The sequence below is a fragment of the Ictalurus furcatus genome, chromosome 19 (genome assembly GCF_023375685.1).
Source record: "Ictalurus furcatus strain D&B chromosome 19, Billie_1.0, whole genome shotgun sequence".
NCBI lineage: Eukaryota > Metazoa > Chordata > Actinopteri > Siluriformes > Ictaluridae > Ictalurus > Ictalurus furcatus.
Window position 1 is genome coordinate 19,320,003 of NC_071273.1, and position 21,356 is coordinate 19,341,358.

The window sequence follows — 21,356 nt, forward strand, 5'->3', positions numbered from 1 at the left end:
CCTAATAATCTGGCAATTCAGTGTATGATAGGGTTGGGATCTTGGCACTGTGCACTGGAGCAAGGAAAGCTCGCTGTAATGCTCCTGGTATTCCATGCTGTAATCATGCTGGAAGTGTCCATCCAAGTGTTGAGAAACTGTAGACTTGAAAAGATCCTCTTGTTCAAATGTACTGCGTTATTCTGATTGGTATCAGGTTCTCAATATGTGCCCGGTAAACATTCCCCACACCATCTCATTGTCACCACCGGTCTGAGCAGGATGCTCCATAGGCTGATCCTGTTTGCACCAAATTCTGATCATTTCAACAGAATGATGCATAGGAACCTGGATTCATCCAACCAGATAACTTTTTTCAGCTTCTCAACGGTCAAATGTTGGTGCTTCTTGATCCAGTGGCAGTGCTTCCTTGGACTTCACTAACAACAAACTGTGTTTAGGTAAATTCGAGACAAAGTTTGATAAGTGTTAAAGTGTTCTAAGATAACATCCTGCCCACCAAAGTTGAGCCAAATTAGCATTTCAGCATTCTTGTTTGACACAAAGGTCCACAACATGATTTGGAAGATTTTTGTTTTCTGCATCACCCCTGAAAGCCAAAAATTTGGGAGATGACAGAACTGCTGTTCCTGCAGCCAACATACATTCATTCATTCGTCTACATCCTGCCCACAAAAGTTGAGCCAATTTTGCATTTCACCATTCTTGTTTGACACAACCCGGGTGTGAGGCTAGAATACACTCTGGATGGGTTTGCCAGTCTCAAGGCACATCCACATTCACACATTCATTCACACATAAGGGCAGTTTAGATTAGACAATCTACCTACCAGCATGCCTATAGGAAGTGTGCAGAAACCAGAAAAACCAGAGAAATCCTACAGAGACATGGGGAAAACATGGAAAAATGCACACAAACAGTAACCGGAGCTCAGGAGTGAACAGGTTTGTCAGATGGAAATATCATAAGACGCTAACTCATGCTACATCTAAAGCTACTTGTTTTTCCAAGCCCATTGCTCAACGGAACACCAAAGCCATCTCGTTCCAAACAAAAAAAAAACGTTTTGAAGCAAAATGGCATCTACTGAGCAAGAAACTTTAATTTAATTTGAGTAATTAATGCTTCTTAACTCACTGGTCAATTCTCACTATATACAACAAATATAACACTATATAATTGCAGGCCATGGAAATAGAGTAAGCATACATGCATGACCCTGTGACCGTGCTATCAATATGGGTGACGGTTACAAAAATCAGGACTGCAGTACTTCACACATACGAGAGAGCGGTGGGCTGGGTTCAGGAGATTTTCCTGATCTTCTATCAGACCACCCCACATAGAGGGGTAGAGAGTGGTCCATGACAGATGCCCTTCTGGAAATGTCCATGTTATCAGCAGTGACAGCTGGGCTGAACTCACTGCTCTGGCGTGTGTGTCTGAGTCTGCTGACCTATTTTCTTCTCCCCACGCACTGTGGTCACTTTGAACACACATCTGCTCCAGATCAAACCATGTCCCTATGTATACTCCAGAGCTGGTCTACTTGCTCAGCCTCTATGTCTTTCATGCCTCAATGTCCTGACTTGGTCATCATCTGAATAGTATTTGATCTGGTGCCATTCTTCCAATCACCATTTTGTATCCATAACACAAACACCAGTGACTGCTGATTGGGATATTGGATGGAAGGGATATAACTTCATTCATTCATCCATTCAGATGACTCTCAACAATAGGTGAGAAATTACCATCTTGGCTAGAAAGAAATCAGTCTCTACTTCATGCATGTATTTTTTTTCTTATAAAAAATACATACATTTTTTGTTTATGGTGCTATTGTGTTTGGTTGCAAAAGATTAATAAATCACTCCAAGCCAGCTGTTAACTCCAAATAATATGATGTAAATGGCTTTTTTTAAGACAGGGAAGTTACTGCATTTACTCTAGCCTTTCCTGATCATCACTGTAACCATCTCTGGTGCCTAGTTTTCTCTTGCTAGAGATTGGGAGAAGTATGCACAACAGATACCAAGGTGATTTATTCTCTTGGCTTTGATTCTGTCTAAAAGTTCTGCCAATTTTAAATCCCTTTCCAAAAAGCTGATTGATTACTTATTGTGCTTCCATCAAATTGTATGCAAACATTCTGTAGATGCATCATTTTTTAAATATTTCCTGTCAGATTCTACCAATGTATAGAGAGAGTTAGATGTAGAATGAGCCAAGAAGGTTCGAGTACAAGGGCCCTGATGAGACAAGGTGCCCAAAGGGAGCCATCAGGAATGAAAACTGCCAATACATTAACCTGTCATGGGGAGCAAAATGTCTACTGGCGTCTCTTCAGGTGAATAAAAACCTCACTTCTCTCATCATTTTTCTGCTATCACCCCATGTTCCTGTCATCAGACATCCATGCCTGCTGAAAATATTCACATCCTGGCTGAGTTACATCTTATATTATGTATACTGCTTCCTTAGAGGTATGTGCACAATTTTATAAAGTACAAATGTAGGACTAACTTGGCCTGTGTCTATTCTGATCCGCAATATATTGTGTAATACAAATAAACAGAATCATTTTAAAGCTCCGACTTTGCATTGCGTAATATCCATATATTATATGGAGCACATTTCTACAGACTTCTAAGATTCATGAAATTCACTTACACTACACTTCTGGACAGCATTAAAAAGAAAACACAATTGATTTTCCAGAATAACCCTGACTGTAACACCGTTCCGAAAATCAATTCTATTCAAATGTCATTTCCAGGCCAACAGCAGATTTCCACATAAAGTACCGCACTGAAATCCCTTTGAGCATGAATCGTGAGTTGGATTTAGAGCACACACTCCCTCCGGCACTAGACACACTCACTTTCTGTACACTTTCTGACCAAGCACAGCTGTGTTAAATCTGTATCGCTCTGTGTGTGTGTGTGTGTCAAGTAAACGTGCATCTGCACAACAATCCACTATATAATGTGTCAGTCATGCACAAGAGTAAACTGTTGTTCATGTTGCCTAGTGTTGTTTGTCTTATGAATCAGAACTAACAAAACACACAGATTTCTCCGTGATGATGCCATCGATGTATAACGGCTGCAACACTGTTAATGTGATGTATCCCATCTATTTCACTCACCAGTATTATAAATATGTAAACACTAAATGTGTCAGAAGCAATTAATTATTACATGATAAATGTGCAAATTAAATGTTCACTAAGATGTTTAATATAACTTATTGCATGATATATATGAGTAGAGATCCAAAAAATCTGGCAACAATCAAATGCTGTTGAAAAAAACTAAAACACGTAATATGCATTGGAACAATGTTGATTAAATATATCTAAAAGTATACATCAACTATTATGCGACATGTTAAAAACACCCTTTGACGAACCCTTGATGCGACATGGTTAATCTTTGTAAGATGCAACTGTTCTGATTCGTCAAAACTCACAAAGTCACATCTGCAGCATCTGGATTCAGTGGGATGCCAATACCACATTCACCACATGTGATTTGTTAAAAGTCCATTTGCATGCTGCAACCTTCTTAAAAGCCATAATAATGGGATAACAATAAAAATATATATATATATAAAAACACAGCAGTGAAGAGGCAATGATTCAGTTTCATCACAACAGACAGTTTTACACATCTGCTTATTGACATGCCTGTTAAATAAATGATACTTCTCCTGGTTACAGCAGTGATTAGCATTATGATTCACATTACTGAGTCGACTCTTTTAAAATACCAGTTTAAATGAGACAAACTGTATGAATGCTATGTTGGATTTGTTTGAATCACTACCCAAGGATATTGTGGAGCTACGATTTTTTTTGGACAAAAAGCAATAGAAACCAGCACAGAAATTCTAATGGTTTCCACTACAAATGCCATTACAAACCATCCATTACAACCATTACCATTACTGGTCCTTAATGGTATCCACTATACATAATATGCCACCAATAGAAGGCAACAAATAACCAGTAGAGACCCACAGGGACCATTACAGTTTCCATTAAAACCAATACAACTCCAGCATAACCATCAAAACCATTACAAATTCTATGAGGGTTTCTATTGTCGGGGGGGGTTGGGGGTTGGGGGTTTTCAGCAGGAAACGAATCAATGTATAATTCTTAGTAGTTTCATGACTGAAAATGTGAACAATATCATCGCACTGTGTTTGATATTTCAGCTGTCCTGCATGACATATTTCAAAATGAATCGATTCGCCAAACGACTCGCTCAAAGGAGTTGCGCGACAGAAAACGATTCGCGAATCACTCGCGACTACACTATAGCTACTTGGTGAAGTTACACACCGTATCCAACCCAGTCCACGGCTTACCTATAGACACCAGCTTGATGTGCTCCCTTTCCAGGAACTCCAGCGCGACGGACACATTCTCCAGCTTCATCTGTCTGAAGTTGGGCCTGGCGTGGTACTTCCTGTACATCTTCTTCTGGCTCAGCACCTCTAGGAGCCCGATGAGCTTGAGGCCATCGCTCAGGTCTTTCTGCAGGTCCACGATCTTCTTGTTCACGCATTTCAGATGCTCGTTGCACCATCTGGTGAACGTGTTCTGCTGGATCTTCTTCCACGGCGCGTCCTCGGCCAGGTCCTTCTCGGTGGCGGGCATCTCCTCCTCTCCGCCTCCGTCCTCGCCGTCCTGGTAGTAATACTGCGGCGGCTGCTGAAACTGCTGCTGCTGCTGCTCGTAGTACGCGTTGCTGCTCATCATGATTTTTCCCCCTGGTTTTTATAGTGCAGGCAGTCCGTACGGCTGGGGCGCGCGCGCGCGCCTGTGTATGCGTGTGTGTGTGCGTGTAAGTGTGTGCAATTTCACCGCAGGCGGAGAGAGAGAGAGCGGGGCAGTGCCAGGCAGTGCCCAAAAAAAAAAAAAACTTTATAAGTCGGTGAGAAAAAGTTGTAAGCGATGGAGGGAAAGACAGGAAGACGGGTATGGAGCTCGTGAGTTCTAGCTTTCGTCCTGCGCGGAAAGTTGATTCACAATATGTTGTCCTTCTTTAAACTACTTTAAGCAACTGTAGCAAAAATCCTATCATGTCCCAAATGTCCACGCGAAAAGAGAGGGGGGGAAAAAAGTGCTGAATAGAAAACGAGGAACGGGATCAGACGTGCGCGCGCGGCGACGTGGAGACGCACAAATGGCCCGGATCCGCGCGGGTGGTTAAATAAAGCGAGGGCCGAAGAGGTGCTTGTTTAAAAAAAAAAAAAAAAAAAAAAAAAACACGCGAGAGCACGGAGCTCGCGTCACTCGGCAGGACTTCTCGGTATGCCCCTGTCATCGTGACCATATAGAACCGGTGGGATGGAGGTAGGGGGGTCTCTCAAATCTGAATACGCACGTGGTGTCTGATTGGCCCACGCGCACCGCGGGGGATGATGATTGGCCGAAGCCGCCTCGAACGCCGCTGATGTTGGGACAGTTCATATTTTTAGGCGCCCTAAAATTGGTCTCAGGGGAGGCTGGAGTTTCTCCTGTTGTAAACCCAGTATGCACTGCACTCACTCCCTCTTAAACAATCGAGGCCAGGAAAAGCAAATGACGGCACAATCTTGTAGAACAAGGTGGTCTGATTTAATCACAGCCTGCATGAGAGCATATTAAAGAAAGTGAGCATGACATAGACCGAAGTTAAATTGAGAACTAGGGGCAGGGGGTGGCAACAATGTGGAAACACTGGGCTACCATTCTTTTTTATTTATTTATTATATTACTTTCAACCCTGACATCATTGCAAATAGATTTTGAGATCTGTTTCTGTCCTTAGAGCTTGATTTAATTAACGACAATTGAGTAGCTAGAGCTTATATTCAAATTAATTTCTTCATTTGTTAGCTTTGATATGAAAATATCTTCCTATTCTTTTCTGGCACAGATACTTGGTACAGAAAGGCCTTTCATCTAATAAAATGAACACACTTTCATTAAAGCAAAGACAGGTTTATACTGCGCCATTTCAACACTCTATTAAGTCACACTGTATGGACAGACTGCGATTAGACAAAGTTAGATTACACGATTAACGATCCTCTTACAATAGACCTGCGATTAAAGGAAATTCATACATTCGGCTTACCTCAGCAGTCAGCGAGATCCAGGCTCGTGTAGAAAATGGGCTTGGATAAAGAGAACATGCTTCAAAATTAGTTTTTTGGTAATAAAGATAGTTTTCCTGTCTATTAGTTTCGTATAGGTTTCACCATCACCACTACCAAATTTGTAGCTGTTCCATGGGTTTTGTCTAATCCTTTGCCATCCTCCAGTTTGTGGCTGTTAAACGAGACGCCGTCGTAACATCGCTCACACTCCGAGAGTTCAATAAAAAGACACCGCCAGAACTTTGTCGTCGGCCATCTTTGGTCACAATGACAGTAAGTCAGTCGCCTGTCAGCTCGTCGTATTTGTGTGCGCTCTAAGACCGCAGATCTCAACTCACAAGCAAAAGATTGTTTAATGATGTGCGATTTTTGTCTTCAACAGTGAAATCGTAATGTTAAACCCTGCTTTAAAAATGTTACAAATTTCAAATGAAATAATTTCTCTATAAAGCAGTGTGAATCTGTGTTACATCATCATCATTATTACTATTATGCCATGCTATGATTAACATTTCTATCAAATTATAGTACCAGAGCTCATCTCTCCCACCCTCCAGTTACATCGCTGGACATAAGATTTGTTTATTAATAGTGTGGACCCATTTGATAAACCTATTCTAGACCATGAGATCTCATCTTTGTGAGGCCTATCCATTTCAGACTTGTATTTGTATGTCAGTCAATTCTGTTGTTTAGCTTATGTTCTATATATATTGTATTTAAGGCAATGTAGTAAGACCCGATTTTCCAAACAGCAGTGCATGCCATGTACAGTATCTCACAAAAGTGAGTACACCCCTCACATTTTTGTAAATATTTGATTATATCTTTTCATGTGACAACACTGAAGAAATGACACTTTGCTACAATGTAAAGTAGTGAGTGTACAGCTTGTGTAACAGTGTACATTTGATGTCCCCTCAAAATAACTCAACACACAGCCATTAATGTCTAAACTGCTGGCAACAAAAGTGAGTACACCACTAAGTGAAAATTTCCAAATTGGGCCCAAAGTGTCAATATTTTGTGTGGCCACCATTATTTTCCAGCATTGCCTTAACCCTCTTGGGCATGGAGTTCACCAGAGCTTCACAGGTTGCCACTGGAGTCCTCTTCCACTCCTCCATGACAACATCACGGAGCTGATGGATGTTAGAGACCTTGTGCTCCTCCACCTTCTGTTTGAGGATGCCCCACAGATGCTCAATAGGGTTTAGGTCTGGAGACATGCTTGGCCAGTCCATCACCTTCACCCTCAGCTTCTTTAGCAAGGCAGTGGTTGTCTTGGAGGTGTGTTTGGGGTCGTCATCATGGTGGAATACTGCCCTGCGGCCCAGTCTCCGAAGGGAGGGGATCATGCTCTGGTTCAGTATGTCGCAGTACATGTTGGCATTCATGGTTCCCTCAATGAACTGTAGCTCCCCAGTGCCGGCAGCACTCATGCAGCCCCAGACCATGACACTCCCACCACCATGCTTGACTGTAGGCAAGACACACTTGTCTTAGTACTCCTCACCTGGTTGCCACCACACACGCTTGACACCATCTGAACCAAATAAGTTTATCTTGGTCTCATCAGACCACAGGACATGGTTCCAGTAATCCATGTCCTTAGTCTGCTTGTCTTCAGCAAACTGTTTGTGGGCTTTCTTGTGCGTCATCTTTAGAAGAGGCTTCCTTCTGGGACGACAGCCATGCAGACCAATTTGATGCAGTGTGCGGCGTATGGTCTGAGCACTGACAGGCTGACCCCCCACCCCTTCAACCTCTGCAGCAATGCTGGCAGCACTCATACGTCTATTTCCCAAAGACAACCTCTGGATATGACGCTGAGCACGTGCACTCAACTTCTTTGGTCGACCATGGCGAGGCCTGTTCTGAGTGGAACCTGTCCTGTTAAACCGCTGTATGGTCTTGGCCACCATGCTGAAGCTCAGTGTCAGGGTCTTGGCAATCATCTTATATCCTAGGCCATGTTTATGTAGAGCAACAATTCTTTTTTTCAGATCCTCAGAGAGTTCTTTGCCATGAGGTGCCATGTTGAACTTCCAGTGACCAGTATGAGAGAGTGTGAGAGCGATTACTCCAAATTTAACACACCTGCTCCCCATTCACACCTGAGACCTTGTAACACTAACAAGTCACATGACACCGGGGAGGGAAAATGGCTAATTGGGCCCAATAATTTGGACATTTTCACTTTTCTACAAAGCACTGTTCTCCTTTACCCATTCACACACACACCAATGGTAGCAGAGCTGCCATGCAAGGCCCTAGCTTGCCATCGGGAGCAACTTGGGGTTCAGTGTCTTGCCCAACTACACTTCGGCATGTGGAGTCATGTGAACCAGGAATCGAACCCTCAACCCTATGATTAGTAGACAAGCCGCTCTAACACCTGATCCACAGCCACCCTTGTGACTATGATATCTTGTGACTTATGATATCAAATATAGCTTTATAACCATAGGGGTAAAAATATTAGGAGATCTACTGGATGTAGCAGATATGTACTAACTAACTTCATCTTATACCACAGAATTCCTGATTCAGATTGGTCAGAAGGTTGTAATTATTATTGCAACAAGTGGTCAAAAATGGGAACAACAGGAGGCACAAACAGAGGCCCATTGGGGCAGGAATCACTTTTTTAAATGAGTGGAAAACAAAACAGTTGATGTTACTTCTATGTTCTGTGTGTCGTGCACAATGTGACAATGGCGACAGGAACCGGCTTTTAAACCAGACTACATCATTTTGTTCTCTCGTTGAAAATTGGTGTACATTGTCAACTCCCAACCTCCTGTCTACTTGACTACATTTTGTTTGAGGCTATGGTGTTATTAATGTCATCCGCCCCACCAAAATCTATGATCACAAGCCACTCCTGAAGAAGATTTTTACAGTATTAGCATCTTTGGAAGGAGTCTCCAGTGTCAGAGCTGAAACTTTGTTTTTTCAATACTGTATGGGGAAGTCTTCAGGACAAACCATTTGTTTCTATTTGGAACCCTATCTGAAAGAAAAAACAAGTTTTGGGGGTCTACATTGAACTTGTAAGGATTTCCCCAGTGACACCAAGCAAAGACACTGAAAGGATTTATATTTAGCTTGTTTTTCAAAGAATATGAATGCTTTGTGAGATAAAACCATAAAGACTTGTGCATATTTATGTCAGTTTTCAGTCCAAAATCAGCTCAGATTCTGAGAGAAAGGTTTCCTGAGGGGATTTTTCAATAGCTATGGATTCCTAGGATCTTAAAAGGAACTCACAAAAAAACAAAAATTCTCTAATGCGGTTCTACATAAAACCTTTAAGGATTCCCCCATAGAGGCAAACCAAAGAACTGTTTAAGGGCACTGAATATTTTTGTTTTTAGTAAAAAGATGCCTTCAGATTGTTATAATATATTTTAACTGCATAATGAAGACAAGACTACCTTAATACCAACCCTCAGAAATCTGTTTGTTTGTTTTTTACATCCAGATCACATACAACCCTGTATAAAGCACTGGAACCTACATTCCAGGTCCTTTAACTTTGTTTAAAGTCTGTGCTTTGGAAAATGGGACAGAAATGTGGGATTCCAATTCAGACCTGCGACCGTGGTGGTCGGCAATGACTAAACATTAGACAGGTAAGGCTCAGAGTTACTGGAAGAAAGGAACCCCTCCAGTCTCAGCTCACCACGCACACACAAACACACACTAAGTTATGAGTGGTGAAGAAGAAGTGAATTGTCTCCACTCAGTGACATACACAGTCTAAATATAACCCTGAGGCACTCCCAAGTATATTGTAAGATTAAGTCATCCTTCTGACTTATTATCTCGGTATGTTAATGGAGTCTTTCTATCCGAGGTCTGGGAGTAAATCCTCAGCGATGAGGAAAATCAAATGATATCACCAGACCAGGTCATTGAGAGTACAGAGTGATGGTGGTAATAAAAATGGAGCAAAAATAGGAAAGATGAGTCAAAGTTAGAACATTCTCAAAAGCCTTACTGGTCAATACTGATGTTTTGCCTCAGATCTTTCGCAGTTTTCTGCCCTGAGGGTCCACACTGTAAGGGTGAGTCATATCTGTCATGATATTAGATGGTAGGGCTAACATCTAATATACTATTAATAGTTTCAGAATGACTATTAGTGTTGAGCAATGCAAGGTCTCAGTAATAGCATAATAAGAATGATGTGGTGCAGACTATTACAAATACTCACAAATACGCAGACAGGCAGCTGTATTCGTGATTTCTAACTTTTTTTTGTGTGTGTTTCAAGTCTGTAATGGTCTTCTGGATTCATGCCGTGTTTCATCCAAATACCAAACAAGGTAAACAGGAATGTTTAGCACTTTCATTCAAACAAAAACAACAACAACAACAAAACATTGTGTCATTTTGTCATTTGTACTTTGATTGATTGGACAATGTGTGCTCAGTCTAGCTACTTATTTTCTCCTCCAAAGGCATTTTGAAAAAAAAAATGAAAGAAAAGGATGATAGAGTAAATAATCCATCTTATTCACGTTCATTACACCTACGACTGTATTTCACATGCACCTTCTCAATCACTGATGATGTGTCAGTGAAGCAGGTTAAAAATATCAGCCCAAATGGAGATCAATTCTAGGGGGCTTTTCACTTAGAATGTACAGTAATCACTTGAAACGATTGTCACTGCATGAATCTGACAATGATATGATGTGGATGGCAAAAATAAAACCTTATATTGATGGCTTTTTATTGGCAGAAGCCGTGCTAGCTCATTCATTCCAGCCACCACTTCTAGTAACAGATCAGGTCCAGTTGACCTAGTGTGACTTTCTCATGCTGTTCTCCTAAAAAAAATTTAATGAAATATAAAAATTGTTAATATATTTATGGGGCCAAGCACCAAAGGTGCGCAGCTACCCTATTGTTATTCAACTTATTCTTCTTATTATTATTATTCTGCATCGTCTTCTTCTATTTCTGGCTAAAGTGTCTAAGGCAGCCCATAGAACCATCTGATAAAAAGTTGTGAAATTTGGCACACTGATTGGAGAGGGTCTAGGGAACATTACTGCCAATGCTCTAGCGCCACCATCCGATGAAATTTGGGCAAAATTAGGAAGTATTTTATGGTCATAACTTTTGAACCATGTGTCTATGTGTATAAATTTCTGCCTATTAATTTTTCCACCATCTTGGTGGAAATTCATAATGGGCCAACGAATCTGACAGTGAAGCTCCCAAACAGGAAGTCAGGCTGTATCTCAGCAATGACTTTGCACACTGATACAAAACCTGGTAGGCAGCTTCAGGACCATGACCTGAGGCTATGCAACAAATCTCATGACAGCACAACCTACTGGTCAAAAGTTATAATAACATGCTAAAAATGTTTACATCTAGCTACCACTTTTGCTACTCCTCCATAATTTGTCCAAACTTCAACAAATTTGGCTCACATCATCCTGAGACCTGTTTGAACAAAGGTTGTCAAAGGAATATTGATATTCAAAACTGTTCTTCTGTAATGTGCTGACGTATGCAAAAAAAAAAAAAAAAAAAGGATGTGAGGGTGTATCTCAACAATGCATCAACTCATCATCATGAAATGTGATCAGTCTCTTCAGGACCATGCCCTAAATGTACCCAAGATGTTTCCTGACTACGCCACCTTGTGGTCAAAAACTGTAACAACTTTAAAAAATTATTATATCATATCTTATATCATTTGAAGAATTTGTGCTAAATTAGTTCTTTTGTGAATTTGTGCTAAATTATGTTTTCCATATAATTCCCTGGAGTATGCTTGTGTGAACTCTAACCAACATCTGAAATTCAAGGGCCAAACAACGTGTCAAAAATGCTCTCATCTAACTCCCATTTTTGTTCCTCCAAATTTTCTCCAATCTCCACCAAATTTGGCTCATGACATCTTGAGACCTCTCTAAACAAAATGATCAAAGGAACTCTGATATTCAAAACCATTCTCCCATAACGGACTGGCAAATGTGTGAAACTACAAATGATTCTTGAATCCCTTTGTCTATGGTTATGGCTCTGCTTGCAGCTTTGATTTTCCTTGTTTTTTTGCTAGTGAACGGAGGATGCTTATGGTACAGGTCAAATTATATTTCTTTATTAACCCCTAAAAATCTCAGTTGCTATTCATCTTAAAGCACATTATTATCAGGACTCAGTATGAGATGAGGATGCAAGGAGGAATATCATTACCCAGGTACAAAATTACAAAAAAAAAAAAAAAAGAAAGAAAGAAAGAAAAAAGGCCTCTTATAAAACCCTTCTTTTCCATCCCATTTGGACTAATGTTATGTAATACCATTTTCAACATACTGAGATTCAATCCAAGATCTACATAGATAAATCAGAATTTCTTATCAAACCAATAGAGTTGGATGTTGCCCAATTGGATCAACTGCTTCCAATCAAAATACCATTTAAAATCATATTAAATTACCATAAACTATCTACAACTATGGAGAAAGTGTTACATCCTAGCAAGGTATTTTGTTTCCAGACCAGTGGGACCTGAAGAAATTATGAGCTACAATCTGATAACACTAGAAACCTCAAGGCCGACAAAAAAAATACACCATGTTAGTGCTACAGTATGTCACATGTGCCAGCCCAGATGCATAATATACAGGTAATTCGCATACAAAAGAAGATTACCCAGATAAACTACTTTATTTCTTTCAAATCATTTACAAAATGTACAGATAGATTACCAAAATACATAAAGTTTTTTTTTTTATCATTTCTTACACAAATAGACACTGTACAATACAGTTTAATGAAGCTGGGTAACACAGAGACAGTCAACAGCATCATACATATACATACATTCCAAAACATCATTAACTTTCAAATTCCAATCATTTATTGATTGAAATAATTGACATATTTGTCCTACTGAACCAGACCCATTTAAGACCAAACTTTTATTTACATATTACAAAATGGAAGAAAGTATATTTCAATGTATTGGAAGATAATGGACCTACAATAGAAAGAAAACTGATATACATAAGCATCCATGAGCTCATATCATCTATGACCAGTGTGTAGAAACCAAAAGTAAGAAAATAGTTGAGGTGTTCTTTCGCATTGGTATTAATAAAAACTATATTGATGTAACTCAACTGAGTCAAATTTTTCTGCAGATTATTTCTTTTACATTTGACGCATCGTTACAGCTCAAGCTGTAAAGAAAGTTTAAAAATATAAAGCCTTCTTTTACAATCCCCTAAATTATAAGTATTAACCAGGTATGTGTGTAGTTAAAAACTCTGAAGTACTAGGTAGTTATTCTGGTGAAAGTACTTTGTTGGTAAGCTGGTAAACATAGTCAATGTTATAGATTTAACAAGCTAATGTTTCTGGATGTTGATTGATCTAAAGCAAATACCAGTATATACTGTATAACTTTTTTTTTTTTTTTTTTTTAAAGTGAGCAGCTATGTTGATACAATGTCACATGCTGAACTAAGGGTTGAGGAGGCCATCCTGACTTTCTGGTTCTGGACGGGGGTTTCTTTGGTTTTTCCAAGTTTTTCCAAGCAGAGATTTATTCAAATACAGCATAAATTAAAATATATATATATATATATATATATATATATATATATATATATATATATATATATATATATATATATATACCCAGTGCTTTTGAAATTGTACCACACACATACCTAGTTAATATCTAGAACTTAAGGGACTGCATATAAAAAGAAAGAAAGAAAGACATTACTACCAATAAATTAGAGATACACATAGAAAACATTTGACAATACAGAACAGAACAGAATAGAGAATAAACTGATTATACCTTATTAACAAAACAAATTGCAACATTTTCAGAAAATGCAAATAGTCTCATGCTCTGCTTGACGTTTTTATCGGGGGAAGCGCAAGCGCATCCACAGTGCTGACACATTCAGTTTTACAGGAACTACAAGCGCCCACTTCAGACTCTCATCTGTGTTCTTTTTATTACAAAAAAAATTATACAGAATCCCAAATATCGATGCTTTAGATTTGAAAGCTTCCGGTTCACAGTATATCAAACCAAAGCTGCATACCTATTGATATTATTTATACTGTAATACGGTACAAATGAACACATTTTTGATAGAAAAGAAGTGTTTACTGTGTAGCATGCATTATAAAGTCAGACTATTAGCAGATCAGGACACATTCAGCTGCACTAGAGTCGAGGTCTAAAGACAGGATCCTGGAAGACAGCACTGTATAACAACCTAGGCACACTGTAGATAAGCCATGTACAGGAGAAACACACATGAATTTCATCTCATGAATTCTCTAACAATGTTTCTACATTATGAAAGAGGCACAGGATTTCATGTGCATTCATTTTCTTCAGCTACATATTGGAATTGTGGGCATTTTGTTTGTAATTGGAAGAGGATAGCTTGTTGGTCAGTTAAGTAAGGGCAATTTGTTCTGTGTGAAAGGGTTTAGTGATGAATTACTTGAAGTAAATGTATTCAATTAAACAAGACATTAAGTTACTTTTACCACCATGAAGTTGATTATGTCCTGTTTATGGAGTGTTTCATTTCTCTTATACCTCAACAATTTAACAACACTGAATTTTTTTTAAAAACAGTTTATAGTTATATTTAATCAAGTTAGTTCCTGTTATCACTTATGTTATAGCTTATGTTTATCACTTGTGTTTAATCTGTTGTCACTTATGTTTAATCTGTATCCTGTGTTAATATGTTTCTGTAAAGCTGCTTTGAGACAATGTCCGTTGTTAAAAGCGCTATACAAATAAAATTGAATAGCAGCTATAAACAACCATTCCCTTTTTTTCTCCTTGTTGAAGTTAATCAGCTTCTCATGTTACAAAGAAACAACACCATCTATGAAAACTTAAAGCTACAGCTTTACCACTGACACTGGAGACTCCTTCCATACTTTAAATACTAAACATATCCTTACAGAAAACCTGATAACATATTTTTAATCAGGTCATGTGGAGCGTCCGCCATACAGTTACCTGTCTATGTTTTTAGACCAAGCATTAATGGTTTTATTTACAGCCAGCACTACTGTCAGAGCTGCTGTTGTCTGTGACCAATCAGGATTGAGCTGCATACAGCTGCATCAAATACATTATAACACTGGTAGCACTAGGCATGTACAGATAATCCATTATATACTATATTGTGATATGAAGCACTCTCAATATGTTATCGCACTTTAAAATACAGTCACTTTGTTCTATTGAGCACAACGTTGCTTAGATAAATACTTTGTGCTTTTAAGATAAAACTACCTGGCCAGAGTTTCCAAAAAAGTATCACAAAGTAAAAATCGTTTTTAAATGGGAGATAGAGATAGTGTACAATGTGATGCTCGTTCTACCATTTAATGATGACGTTCATGATGCAATGCTTTTGGGAAACTCAGCCATGTTTATTAACCGTGTACTGTTGGGTGTCGGGGGGATCATTCAAGATTTCACTGAGTAGTTATGCATTCAGTTTTCAAAAAGTTTTCCACTTCTCTTTAAAAGGGGAAATCTCAGTTGTAGGAACCAACATAGGACCTTTATGGTATTTTAACATTTGCTTGATGCTTTTAAATTCAAAATCACTCACAATTGAGAATTTGAGGGTTAAGGGCATTGCTCAAGGACCCAACATTGGGTGCTTGGTGGAACCAGGGATTTGAACTCAAAACCTTCTAATTAATTGCCTAACTGCCACAAAGCCCCAACTGCCACTTTTTTTAAATCAGACTGTGCAGGGGGTAATAAGCTAATCAGTTTTACAACAAACAAAGATGATTATTCTCAAGTATAATTCATTGAGAACAGTTTTTAGACAAAATACATTTTTGCACAGAAATTGCATCATTGTACCTTCACTCTTAGAAATTCTTGGAGCTCTTAGTTCTTTGGCCTGTCCTTCTTGGGGAACCCTTAAAGGGGAAACTATGAAGGGTTTTACTTGTACTCAGAACCTCTATAAAGAACAAAAAGTCTTAACCATCCAAAGACCTCTAGAGGAATAGTTTTCGAAGCTGCATACTTTAGATAAAGCTACTGTATTCATGCTACACATCATCTATTGTCCATGCAAATATTTCTTACAAATTGAATGACATTTTTATATTTTGGCTCCGACCTTTGGCTCTGAATGGGTGAATTGTAAAGGTGTCTATATGGATTTCATACATTGTCACCCATTTCACAGGAACAAAAGTAATGGACAAATTAGAGTTGCAGTAAATCTGGGGATTATCCTAGGATCACTGGGAAACACCATGAATGGGACACCATTACATCACACACACAATTCATTCACACCTAGGGGCATTTTAGAGTAGCCATTCAATCTGTTGGCATGTTTTTTGAGGTCCACAGGTAACCCACATGAACAAGATGAACAGGCAGAATGAAGATACGTTGTCTAGTCTCCAATATATGAAATGCATGATAAATTGGAGTCAGCAAGAACATTCAATTCTGTGGCCTGGAAAAAGGTAAAACAAGTAAAGTTCACTTAATGGCAATTTTTATTTAATAAGATTAGATTAGATTCATCTTTATCATCATTAAACAGAAGTACAAAGCCAGTTAGCATCAAACCAGAAGTGCAAATAATCAGGCGAAATAATGTTGCCAAACAGTTGATTGTGAGACACCCAAATTGTGCCCATGTCTACATAGAATCTTTAAAGGTTCTAGATTTAACCTTTGTGTATAAGATAGGCATGGTGGTACAGTGGATAGCATTGCTGCTCTAACAGTTCCAGGGTCCCCTAAATTCTGTTCAATACAGAATTTACCATAAGTTACTGTCTGTATGGAATTTTGTATTTTCTCCCTGTGCCTGTCTGGGTTTCCTCCGGGTTCGCTGGTTTTGTCCCACCTTCCAAAAAACATGCCAGTAGGTAGATTGGCGCTACTAGGTATGAATGAGTGTGTGTATGGTGTATGGGAATTCAGGGTGTATTCCCCCCTCATGCCCAGTATTCCCCCCTCATGCCGAGTATTCCCCCCTCATGCCCAGTATTCCCAGGTTGGCTCTAGATCCACTGTGACCCTGACCAGGATGAAGCAGCAACAGAAGACGAATGAATCAATTAATTATTATTATTATAACAGTATAATTCACTGAGCAGAGTCAGTAGGGGTTAACATATTTCTGAACAGAAATTGCATCATTTATTTATCTTCCCCCTTAGAAAAAAATGTTCCAACTAACAAACTCTTGAGGAACCTTTTTTGAGGCTGCATATTTGAGGAAATGCTACTGAATTCGTGCTACACATCTCTTTATGGTGGTCTTTACTGCATCTGTGAAATACTGCTACCAAGTAGCTGATTGCGAGACCCTTAATATTGTGTTCATGTCTCTAATTCATTTATTCTGCAGGTTTACCTTACAAGTACTGACATTTCTTTGGTTCTCATGTTGGTAGATGACAGACTCCAGATATATAAAATATCATCTCTAGAGCCAATTCTAGACCGTTCATTCGCTCCTTTGGGCAGGAACGGATGATGCAATGGCATGAGTACCCAATTGAGCAAACGCTTATGGTCCCCTGAAATATTTAAATATCTGGACTATTTTGTTTTTCTTTTTAAATTCACATAAGTGGCATACAGAGCCTAAACAATTATGCCTAACTAATTTTGAGTCGCACTGTATTAGTTGCTTGAGAGGAATATTTGCTCTGAAATATGATTCTCTGAAAGGTCAACAATATCACTCAATAAATGTTCTTACTGTATATTCACTACATTTCAGATTTTTACAAAAATAACTCTTTTATATTAGTTAGTATTGTTTCAACTCATTACATCAAGTCACATTGATAACACACACACACACTATATATATATATATATATATATATATATATATATATATATATATATATATATATATATATATATATATATATTTTACACACAAAAATATCTATCCAACTTAAAATGGTTATGACCATCATTGTTAGAATTTATACAGCAGCTATCATATACTGTCAGTGTGATAATGGTATAGTGTTTTACGATTATGAATATCAGTTTATCATAATCACAGTCTCATGTCTTGCTGTTTAATTATTTTGCCTCCTTAATGAATATCCTTTTGAGCTGTTACGGAAATGAAAAATACTTCAAACCTTACAAACTGTGTGATCCGACAGTTATAGAACATTTACATTTAACACTGGTGCTGGTTAAATTGTCTAATGCATGCTTTAGAACAGATACTTGCTCCTGTGTTATAACTAGCTAAACATAAAATAGCATTGAAAAAAAATCTAGGCAATATTTGAAAGGTGATATATACGACTGGAAGAATTTGAGTATCACATATCACATGCTGTCACAGCACATCTTAAAAGCAGTGTGTCTAAAGCCAGAGACTGTGTCTGAAATGAGAGTGACGAGAGGAGTGTGTTTGAAGGTGAACACTCACACAAGGGGAAGCAAGAAACAAAAGCAGCACACATGAATGTGATGTAGTCTGTTTCAGCAGAAGTATGATATGGCAGTTTGTGTGTGTGTGTGATTGTGGTGCGGGTGTGTGTGTGTGTGTGTGTGTGTGCTTCCATGAATGTGTACCACAGAGAGGGTAAGCAGGTAAGTGGATATGAGACATTGACCTGATCGAGGTCACTTCCTGTTAATACTCAAGCAAACGCTCGGGTCAAACTGGGTACGAGCAAAATGGCTGCTGCTGCCACGGCAACCAGCATAACGAGGTTCCAGTCTCCCTCTCGCTCCTAGGATCAACAGGAAGAAGAGTTTAATTCAGAGGTGTAATGTCATAAAAACATTCAGCTAATTTGTCATTAAAAGTGTGGCTCTGATAGTTTTTTAAAAGCAGACCAGATTTTATTTATGTTAACATCACTCAAATTATTTATAAGCACTTCAGAAGTCAGCAGGATGACACATCTGCTAGAGAAAGAAAGGGTTCTCAGTGCGTCTTCGGATGGTCAGTGGTCCTAGCTTTCAATTCAATTTTATTTGTATAGCACGTTTTACAAGGACATTGTCTCAAATAAGCATTATAGAAATATATAAACACAGGATACAGATTTTAAGTGTGTGAATTGAACGAGCCGGTGGAGACAGTGGCGAGGAAAAACTCCCTAAACCTCCCTTTCTAAATGGGATGTACCTAAGGTTTCTTTTTCAGAAAGGGAAACCTTCTGTCATAGGGTTCTACATACAGTGCCCTCCACTAATACTGGCATCCTTGGTAAATATGAGCAAAATATGACCTTTTGATCTTTTGTTTAAAACAATTAAAAGAATACTCTGCTCTCATGGATATCAAACAATTGCAAACACAACACAGGTCTATCAAATATCAAAGGTTTATCTTTGTAAATATAGGTGTGCAACAATTATTGGCACTCCTATGAATTCACATAAGAAAAATATATTAAGTATATTCCCATTGATATTTTAAAAAAAAATTTAGTACACCTGAGTGACTAGGAACAGGAAATTGTTCAACCATGACTTCCTGTTACACGGAGGTGTAAATATGAGGTAAGGCATAGGCTGACTTCCTTTAGTCATTCATAACAATGGGTAAGGCCAAGCAATACAGCTGTGATGTGCAGCAAAAGGTTGTTGAGCTTCACAAAATGGGAAGTGGCTATAAGAAAATAGCACAAGCATTGAAAATGCCCAATTCCACCATCAGGACAATAATTAAGAAGCTCCAGTCAACTGGAAATGTTATGAATCAATCTGGAATTGGACGTGTGTCTATATTGTCTCAACGCACTGTGAAGAGGATGGTTCGAGTGACCAAAAAATCTCCAAGGATATGGTTTTTCTGCCAGAGGACCTGGACATTTTGTTAGGATACATGGCATCATGGACTCTATCAAATATCAACAGATATTAAATGAGAGCCTGACTGCCTCTGCCAGAAAGCTTAAAATGGGCCGTGGTTGGCTCTTCCAGCAGGACAATGATCCAAAACATACATCAAAATCAACACAAAAATAGTTTACTGACCACAAAATCAAGGTCCTGCCATGACCATCCCAGTCCCCTGAGTTGAAACCCATAGAAAACCTGTGGGGTGAACTGAAGAGGAGAGTCCACCAGCGTGGACCTCGAAATGTGAAGGATCTGGAGAGATTCTGTATGGAGGAACAAGCTCAGATCTCTTGCCATGTATTCTCCAACCTCATCAGGCATTATAGGAGAAGACTCAGAGCTGTTATTTTGGCAAAGGGACGTAGCACAAAGTATTGACTAAAAGGGTGCCAGTAATTGTTCCACACCTATATTTAACAAAGATAACTTTTTAATAAACCTGTGTTTTGTTTACAATTGTTTCATATTCATGAGAGCAAAGTATTTCTAGGTGGGAGGGATATTTTACTCTCCCTCCCCCGTCAATCAAAGTGATACTAGCCAATCATGGGTGTATGTGGAAGAGAGCAGACAGGGCCTCATCCGAGTGTGTTATACTGCCCTATGATATAGCATGAGCAGCAGTTAAAAAAAATATTTGATAAGATGGCTTCACATGTCTTGGAGGAAGCATGTTACCCTTCACCTTCCCCGGCTGGTAGCTGTCATAAGATAGGGAGAGCTGGTTAGAATTAGGGATTTTTGGATTTCACATCAAATAATCATTTGCATTCTTGCCAGAACTTTTAACATCTAGCACTCTAAAGGGTTGTCCTGTTTATCCCTCTTGGGGAAGCCTTAAAATGTTTGTGTAATGTTCTATAACAGATATGTTTCCTTTGGAGTTCTACAACCATTAACCATCCAAAGAACCCACTAATCTAATTTAAGTGAATTGATCTATTTTAGCCCTGATTTTAACTCTGTTGTTTCTCTTTAGTGTTTGAAATGACCAATGATCAACTGTGTAGTGTGAGAACATGTATGAGACATAGTAGGAAAGAGACAAGCAACATGGTGAAGGCCAATCTGTGTACTGGGTGGAACCACAATATAGACAATAGGCTGACAGCGCTCTGGTAAATGTATAACTGCTTTTTAGATATTGCATACATGTATCTCCAATCTCTCCTCCACATTAAAAAAAAATCTATTTTTACTTATGTGGGTGGTGCAACAGGTAGTGCTGCTGCCTCACAGCTCCAGGGTCCCTGGTTTGATCCTGAGCTCAGGTTATTGTTTGTATGGACT

General features: G+C 38.9%; 2 protein-coding genes across 11 annotated transcripts in view; both read right to left on the reverse strand.

The window, feature by feature from the left end:
• flncb (filamin C, gamma b (actin binding protein 280)) overlaps nt 1–6,005 on the reverse strand; it is a 79,117-nt gene extending 73,112 nt beyond the window's left edge. For all 5 annotated transcript variants that reach the window (XM_053649797.1, XM_053649796.1, XM_053649795.1 and 2 more), the window contains exon 1: nt 4,379–6,005. In XM_053649797.1, coding sequence (XP_053505772.1) covers nt 4,379–4,772 — 394 coding nt within the window. In that variant the 5' untranslated portion in view covers nt 4,773–6,005. The remainder of the gene's footprint in view (nt 1–4,378) is intronic.
• Nucleotides 6,006–18,862: 12,857 nt separating this feature from the next.
• The window catches only part of LOC128622952 (coiled-coil domain-containing protein 136), a 48,948-nt gene continuing 46,454 nt past the window's right edge, over nt 18,863–21,356 (reverse strand). For all 6 annotated transcript variants that reach the window (XM_053649722.1, XM_053649720.1, XM_053649721.1 and 3 more), the window contains one exon: nt 18,863–18,946. The gene's annotated coding sequence lies outside the window, so the exon portion shown is untranslated. The remainder of the gene's footprint in view (nt 18,947–21,356) is intronic.